Source organism: Alligator sinensis, unplaced genomic scaffold (assembly GCF_000455745.1).
Source record: "Alligator sinensis unplaced genomic scaffold, ASM45574v1 scaffold404_1, whole genome shotgun sequence".
NCBI lineage: Eukaryota > Metazoa > Chordata > Crocodylia > Alligatoridae > Alligator > Alligator sinensis.
In genome coordinates, this window is record NW_005841839.1 from 4,438,732 (window position 1) to 4,447,262 (window position 8,531).

Here is an 8,531-nt window from a genome sequence, read left to right on the forward strand (position 1 = left end):
ATTTAGGTACTACACATCCCTTGCACTATCCAGGCCTTGCCTATCTGACCTTTAGATTAATGCAGGCCCACTGGAAACAGTCTGTTCTGCCCAACTTGTACAATGTGAGCTGGATTCTAAACTCAGTTACACAAGTGTGAATTCAATGTGAATCCACTGACTGGTGTTGGCCTGCATTTCCATAGGTATAACTAAGATTGTACTCAGGCCCCAAACATCACCAGGGCAGACAAATGGTTACTATGACAACATTCACCTGTAATTGATAACTCGATCAGGATATGGGGAGCCTGCCAGCTCATTCACAACCTGGTAGAACGCCAGCATAGATTTGTTCAGCAAAGGCTTTTCTCTTACACCCCCAGCCAACAGGTTCTCAGTAAGGTTCTCTGCTCCAGGGAGATCCACAATTTTCAGCCAGGACCTAACTGGGTAGGGCTCATTAGGAAGATGCTACAAGAGACACAGGAACAGTCAGTCAGAACCCAAGGCAGCTAGTAGTGCCAGGACTGTTGAGTCTCTAGAGTCAGGCAGATTGCTACCAAGAGTTGAGTCACTCGAGTCTCCTCCAAGGAGTTTTTAGGAAATCAACTAAAAGGGAGGCTTGATAGACAGAGGAAATGAAAAGGCATGAAGCTTTCAAATAGATGTGTCTCTCACATCCTTTACTTAAGCAGCTGGGTCTAGCCACCATCAGAGATGAGACACTGGATTAGATGGAACATTGGTCTGATTCATCCAGGGATCCTGGTTTTCTCCGATTTAAGAAAATCCCCAACTTTCAGTCAAGAAAAAGTAACCCCAAATCTACAGCTCTCTCCAGAAAAATGTGGATTTGGGGTTACTTTCTTTTAACTGAAAATTGGGGATTTTTTAAAATCAGAGAAAACCTGTTCACCACAGAAACTTTATGTCTACTCCTGGCATTTCTTTCATTAACACTTAGCAATGGTAAGCTAAATGCACCTGCACATATTATAGGGGACAAAAGAAATAAACATAAGAAACAAAACATTTAGAAACACATACAAACAACTCAGTATTGACACACTACGCAACAACTTACCACCTGCAGGTTGAAATGAGTGATGATGCTGGAATGATTTGAAGTTGGTCCGTAGTCACTCACAGCCCCAGTTCTGCGTGCCCAGCCCTGGCGAAACACTGTAGTGGCTTCTGCTGCTGAGGACACACTCACCAGGGACAGCCCCTAAGAAATGAAAGTGTGTGCCTAGCTGACAGTTGGGCTTTGAGGCCTGAGAACCAAGAGGGATAGAATCATAACCCTCATGTCCTGTGTATCACATCTGACCAAATTATGTAGCAGGATCCTCGGTAACAGAGTTCTTCTCTCCCCACACTGCCCTCACTCCTGCCCAGCCCAGGACATGACAGCCTGTCTGCTGTTTTTTGTATATGTTTGTTTACATGTAATGATTGCTCTTCCCTCCTGGGCAGGGACATACAGACCATAAATTCAGGAGAAGACAACCAAATTCTTCATTCCCCAGTCCAGCACCCCATGAAACACCACGCCAGACCTTAAGACCTGCTCCCCTGCCTCTAGCACTAACATCTACCATCATTTATTACATTAAGCAAGTCCATTAGCAACGAGGTTTCCCGTAACTTGATACAGTACTTTTTGCCACTTAAGTATTGCTCCATTTATCTTAAACCCAAACCCATGCTTTAGTGATAACCTCCATCTCTCTAGTAAGCTGTATACCAGGAGTGGGCAACTATTCAGGCCCATGGGCCACATACAAAGTTTTGGTGAGTTGTCACAGGCTGGGTCAGCACCACCGCCCTCCCCTGCTCCCCTGAGCAACAGCTCACCAAAACTCCCTAACCGGCTCTGCTCTCAGCTGGGCAGCTGGTATGGGGCTGCAGTCAGGTGGAGAACACCATCCAGGAGCAGGACAGGAAGACGGGATCAGGGGTGGGAATGCAGGGTGGTGACAGCATGGGGCCAGGGGCCAGGCCACAGCTGTGACCCACTGCCCACACCCCCCTGTGGCAGGCACCAGTTCTGTGGGGAGGGGCATGCAGGGAGCAGGTGGCAGCTCTGCCCCAGTCGCCAGCCCTTCCCTGTCACCATCCCACAATCCTAGAGTCTCCTTGGAGACTGGGCAGGACCTGCACAGGTAGGACACACAGCCATGTGGACAGGATGAGGCTGTGGGTGAGTGGGGAGCTGCATCCAACACCGGGTCTGGTATCTTGAGGTGATGACAGCATGGGGCCAGGGCCTGGGACAGAGCCACGGTCTGCTCCCTACACATACCTGCTCATAGCACCCACAACTATCGCAAGGCTGTGCGGCCAGCAGATCGCAGCTCTGCTCTGGCCCCAGCCCTGTGCTATCACCACCCTGTGATCCCAACCTTGCCCACCGTTTTGCTCCCAAACACCACTCCCAGTCCTCCTGTGGCTCCATTCCATCTGCCCAGTCATACATCCTGTCCACGTGGGTACCAACCCCAGCAGTGGGTGCAGGGCAGACAGGCCAGGGTGCCTGTGCCATGGGGCCAGGTCTGGCAGTGGCCAGAAGCCACTGCTGCAGGGGCAGCTGGGCATCAAGCCTAGCCACCGCATTACCCCTGCCCCACTGCATGCCTGGGGGAGCAGGACCAGTCACAGGTACCGTGTCCCGGGCTGCCTCTCATGCTTGGGCTGAGCAGGACCAAGGGACCTGCCGCAGGCTGGACAAAATCTTTCGGTGGACAAAATTTGGCCCACAGTCATATTGTGCCCAATCCTGCTGTATACATTGGTGTAAATTTATATCTGGATCTAGACTAAATTTCATAGCTCAGGCTCACGTGTCATTCATCAAACCCCAGATAACACAGCACAGATAACAAATAATAAAGGACAATTTGTGTTTTTGATCTCTAAAGTCTTTCCTGTCCCTTCAGGGAATGGAAACAACACAGGATCCAACAGAAGGGTAAGCTACTTGAACTTTGGCCAAGTTCCAGGGGATGAGGAGTGACCTTCCCCAAACTCTCTTCTTCTAAAGGATCTGTTGTATGGAAAGAAAGGCAAATTCAGAAGCAAAACACATTTTAAAGTTAGTTCTTCCAAGGGCCATCTGTTTGCTCAAATTCACTAATGTCCCCAAAGGTGTTAGGGCGTGTCCTGCATTGTCTAATGGCCACTGGAATGGCACCAGTGAGCTTCAAAGAGGGCTTTGCCAAGTTCTTCTAAGCCTTATTGTGGCAGGGCGCTAGTTGTGCCTGCCACTTCAAGGGCCTGGAGCTGGCAACTGCCAGGTGCCTGATGAGGGCAGCCATTTTGAATCTGGGGCTGCCCATATAAACAGAGCAGTTCTGCTGCTGGAGGCCAGGCAACAACATCATCTGGCCGGAGGGCTCCTGGTGTCATCAGGAGGCTCCTGGTCCTGGGTATGACCTAAAACTGCACCCTGCCGGGAGTGGGTGGCCTGGTGGGGCTCTCAGTGGTGCAGGAGCGCCCAGGAAATGCCAGGCCAGTTACCACCCTGGTGGTTGGGACGCCTTAACCCCTAGCCCCCACGATTGGGTGGGTTACCCCTTGTTTGGAGGACCTGGAGGGTGGATCCCTGGAGAGAGAGAAAGGCCATAGACTCAGGCCTGTCGGAACTTCCCCCGACTGGTCCATGCTGGGGCCAGGACCGGAAGGGTCAAAGGGGCGGGGGCCCACTGCAAGGGATGCCCAAGAGCTGAGGGCCTGGGCTTCCGGCTGGCCTGGAGGTGGGCCAGGGCTAGTGAGCTGAAGGTCCTGGGAGGGGGACCACACCCAGAGGGGAAGCGGTTCAGGGAGCTATGCTGCCCAGTATGAAGGTGGATGAGACCGCCTGAGAGGAATCCAAGCGGGGTTCAATCAGGAGGATTCTGGGGCCCAGTGTGGGGCCCAGGATGATAACATCGAGATGCCATTTGTGAGGTTTGGGCTGCAGTGTAGGGGAGGAAAGAAGCTGCAGATAGTGCCCCCTGGCATTGGGGCAGGAAATGGGCAGCCTCCCACTTGATTAACATCTATTAAATAATTAACAAGGTGTGGCAGGCGAGAAGGCGGGCAGTTAGCCCAGAAACAGGTGGATGGGCCACAGTTAAATCAGCCCCAAGAAGGTCCCGTTACATTTATCTACACCCAGCAACAGTTCCAACTCCCATTGGGGTAGTTGCACTTTGTCTAAGTATAAGCATGGAGAAGTTTGTCCCAATGGATCTAATTGGTTATAAACTGGATAATCCCCAATTAACTCAATACCAAATCTAGTCTGTCTTTGTACACATGGTGCAGCTACACCAACTGCCAGTCAGCAATGACTAGGCTGGCGTATATCCCCAAGCATATATGAAACTTTAGTGAGGGAAATGGAGGCTGTGATGTGAGACCATAAATAAAGGTGGGTTGCAGGACACGAGGTTAAAGCTGGAAAATGTTAGTTAGTTGTGAAGAACTAAAGAAATGCAACTTTTTGACACCCACGAGTTCATTTGCCTAATCTCTTCTCTATCAGTCTTTTGAGTTTAGACAAGAAACTGTCTCATGTGATGATAATCCTTGAAAAATCCTTGCTTCCAGAGAACAAGTCTGAGTGACTTCTCAGTGTCTGGTCAAGCCTAAAGCCAAAAAACAGAGATCAAACAAAAAGAGGAAGAAAGAAGGGATAGTTACCTTGATATAGGCTCCATCTTGAGCAGAGTATGCCAGCTCTAAATTAGTGGCATCAGGTCCAGGTTTCTGGAGAAGATCTTTCAGCACCTCAATATGTATTTCATACATGGACATAGAAAGGGACCAAATGGCAGACCCATTCTGGCACTTGTGAGATGAAGAACCTAATGAAACATGCAATTATATCTTATCCTCCTGCAAAAGCAATGGAAAATACCATGTCATTTCATTAGCTAATTAAAACAGGGACGGCTATTCCCAGTCTTTTTCTACCTACAGCCTCCTGGAATGCCAAGTTCGCACATCCATGTACAGATGTTGGGATAGACAAAGTGCACTGGCTTTATCATGCCAGTGCTTGGATCTCAGGGCATAAACTCTGAGTCTGATAAATCACATACTCACATCTGCTAAATCTAAAATGCCATTTCCATTGCGGCTTTTTTTCTCCTGCACTATGCTGTCAGTTACAGCTTTTTAAAAACCATGTAAGTCTTGCAAATAAAACCTTTGGTGGGAATGCTAAACTATGGTGGGTGGTAAAAATTCAACCCATATGAGCATCTGAAATTTACAAAACAACCCCTATTTTTATAACAGATTGAACCAGAAAATCCAGCCCACAGTGTGAATATGTGAAATCTAGGCCTTTGTGACTCAGCCCTTTCTCCCAGTCAGCCACCCTAGAGCACAGCACGGTAGGCCTAGTACAAGCACTGTGGACACATGATAAGAATTTCTGAAAACAATACATGTCCCTTTGCATCTGAAGGGAGGTAAGTGTTTCTTGTTGCTAGTGGACATCTATAGGACTCAGTTGTGTTTAACAAGCATATTCACTGAGTGTATCCCAGGCAATTGGTTTGGTTCGGTTCTGGAGGAGCTGAAGAACCGATCGGAGATTTTTGGTGCTCACCAAGTGTTAATCTCTTTTCAGTCAAAAGCTCCCCAAATAGGTTATCAATTATCAGAGGGATGAGGCCTGAGCGGTCACTTCTGTCACCCGTCAGCAAGTGCCACTTCCTGGAGTCAGACTCTCCAAAGGTCATGAAGTTCACATTCATCCCCTCAGCAAATATGCTCAGCAATGGCTGCAAGGCCTTGGAGAAGACAGTTTGTGTGGTGGCTCTACCATCAAACAGCTCCTGAAAACTGAGCAGAGAGAGCAGGAGTTGGAGGAATTGTCTGGGAAACTATTCAAAACAGTGATGGGGAATTAGTTGCTAGAGCTGTGGGAACCCACTTGTCAATCAACAAGAATTTGTGAAAGAAAAAGAAAAAAACCACATCTTGGAGCACAAGAGTTCGAATGCTGGATATATAATGCTGGTATCTTCTATGGTGAGTGGAATGAAGTACTAGGGGGAGAGAAGTCAGATTATTAAGGCGCCAACACTGACCCACTAGGCGACAACCATTTGTGAAGCTCAACTACTGACACAGGGACAGAATTTGAGGGGCAAAGCAAACGCTGGAGCTTGAAGGCACCAGGGCAGTTAATAGTGGCAAAAAGAGGAGGAACTGCAGAATGGGAGAATGATCCTGTCCTTTCTCTCCCTCAACATGCACCAAAAATTGGGGGATCTGCTTCTCCCTTCCACCAGAGACCACATGCACTACAAAGGTAATTTCTATCCCTTTGCAAGGATACCAGTGGTTCCACATATAGATCACCCCAAGGCAGCTCTACTGGTGGCCTAAGAAGAGCTCTTCCTCTACCTCCCTTTCTAGAGCGGTAGAGTCACAAACGCTCAGCGGAGAAGGGGCACGATGAAAGACAGGAAGACTGGAGAAAACAGGAGCAAGCGGCAGTGGCTCCACCGCACCTGAATGAAATCCCTTCTCCACCAGGGGCCACAGAAACAGCTTTTCCGGACCAGGGGATGTGCAGCCCGAGCTCCTGCTCCCCCGGCCGACTCGGACGGATCCTCCCAACCACATCAACGTTCATCCCGAGGACGCTGGGGCCGGAGGGAGAAGCGGGAAGCTGAGGCTGCTGCAGGCGAGGCCGGAAACCGCGGCGCTTCCCGGGCCCCTCGCGCGGCGGTAGCAAGTGTTGGGCAAAGGCAGCGTCTGACGCCGAGGGCTGCAGCTGAGCGCGGGCCGGGGTCTGTCGGAATAACCAGGCCGCCACTGTGCTTGGCCCTTTGCTACTCTCCCGCCACCGCTTTCCCCCGGACTCGCGTCCTGTCTCCATGACAACCGCGGGGCGCGGCAGTTCCGGGAGAGGAGCGGAAGTGGACGCGTCAGGAAGTGTGTCTTTTGCGCTCCGCCTCCCCGGCTGTTGGACGGACAGGCAGGAGGGACAAACAACACCACGAGGTGGACGCGTGTTTTCCCAGTGACCGAGCTGTGCCCGGGCGGCGCTGGGCGGACGCGGATTCCGTCGTCCCACAGGCTCCGCCGGGGACTTGAGGCAACAGCGTCCCGCGCAGACCCGGCGTCCGCCCCAGGGCAGCTCCGCTCCTGGCTCCCGGGGCGGGATCGGGCCCAGCACCTGGAACATAACCCAAGGGAAAACCTAAGAATCTCTAGGCCTAAGACCATTGATTTGCCCTTCCTATGGGTAGCACTATAAGTGTCCATTATTCACTTCTCCCCTTTACAGAAATGTAACATGGTTTGTAGACTAATAAAGGGAATGGTCTTTATTCATAAATGAAAAACAGCTGCACTGTATGTTCCTAAGAGACTGACAGGACTGAGGTGAAATTCATAGGTAAAAGTTAAATCTTTTGCACATGCTTTGGGTGCTTATGCCAGCACTTACCTGAGTCCAAGCAAAGCCATGCTAGTGTATAGTTCAAGGAGCCTGCTAGTTTTCAGGCCTTTGTTATGTTACCTCATCTATTGACATCACAAAGAACTGCTGGCCACTGAGTCCTTCACTTTGCTGGTAGCCCTCCTTGAGTGGGGTGCACCACTGAATACAAGAGGGAGAGCGTGCCTTTCCATGAACACGAATGGAAGTGACCAGATACCAATTCTCCAGGACAACAAACTCCTCTGAGGAAAGGTAAAACAAATACCTGTCCATATTCCTGTTCCCGGGCTGGCTCCCTGGAACACACGGGATTTCAGCAAACACTCAGAGTGCATTTGGTCACATTCTGACACCTATAGTTAGAGTCTGAAATCCACATCAGATGTCTTACATATTTAAGAGCCTTCATGAAGTTTTTGGCATGCATCTATTGTCTCCACCTCTGAAAGCAATTGCAAGTTTGATAGATAAAGTAACTACAGATGTAACGTACTAAACAAGTTTGATAAAATAGTACATGATGATGAGGACAGAGCAGTCAGATAAGCAATTTTTATCACTTGGTAAGCTAAGCCCATTCAAACAAAATGCATGTTGGTACAGCCCAATGCAAAGTTTATCAGAACTCATAGTAGAGATGACATCTTTTATTAGACCAACAAGATTTTTGCAAACAAATTCTTTAATTGCAATTAAAGATTTTTTTTTTTTTTTTTTTGCAAAAATCTTTTTGGTCTAATAAAAGATATCATCCCTACTCAAGTCCTGATTGCCTTTTCCTCTAAACTAATACAGCTACAACCTGGATACCCAATGCTAAGAAAAAGGCATGCAGGTCAGGTTGTAGAGTGGGGGACTGCACCCTGGAAAATGGACTCCCAAGAAAGCTCTGGGGGTCACCCTGAACAAGCAGCTCAACAGAGTTCACTAGTAAGACAGCATGATTAAAAGATCTAATGCAATTCTTGGATGTTTAAACAAGGAAGTAGCCATCAGGAAAAAGTGATTTTAGCACGAGCATTAGTGAAACCAGTACTGAAATTCAGCCTGACGTTCTGGAATCTACATTTTAGGAAGGATAAAAAAAATGGAGATGGTG

At 49.0% G+C, this 8,531-nt stretch overlaps 2 protein-coding genes across 3 annotated transcripts in view; one reads left to right on the forward strand and one right to left on the reverse strand.

The window, feature by feature from the left end:
- The window catches only part of CCDC78 (coiled-coil domain containing 78), a 31,848-nt gene extending 24,827 nt beyond the window's left edge, over positions 1–7,021 (reverse strand). Inside the window, exons 1-5 of the mRNA XM_006015596.3 lie at positions 6,495–7,021; positions 5,585–5,820; positions 4,669–4,832; positions 1,067–1,210; positions 257–453 (exon numbers count right to left, since the gene is read on the reverse strand). Of these exons, the coding sequence (XP_006015658.2) occupies positions 257–453; positions 1,067–1,210; positions 4,669–4,832; positions 5,585–5,820; positions 6,495–6,865 (1,112 nt within the window). The 5' untranslated portion in view covers positions 6,866–7,021. The remainder of the gene's footprint in view (positions 1–256; positions 454–1,066; positions 1,211–4,668; positions 4,833–5,584; positions 5,821–6,494) is intronic.
- A 5-nt stretch (positions 7,022–7,026) lies between these two features.
- Positions 7,027–8,531, forward strand: part of LOC102370202 (WW domain-binding protein 2-like) — a 12,929-nt gene continuing 11,424 nt past the window's right edge. For both annotated transcript variants that reach the window (XM_006015566.3, XM_006015567.3), the window contains exon 1: positions 7,027–7,684. In XM_006015566.3, coding sequence (XP_006015628.1) covers positions 7,632–7,684 — 53 coding nt within the window. In that variant the 5' untranslated portion in view covers positions 7,027–7,631. The remainder of the gene's footprint in view (positions 7,685–8,531) is intronic.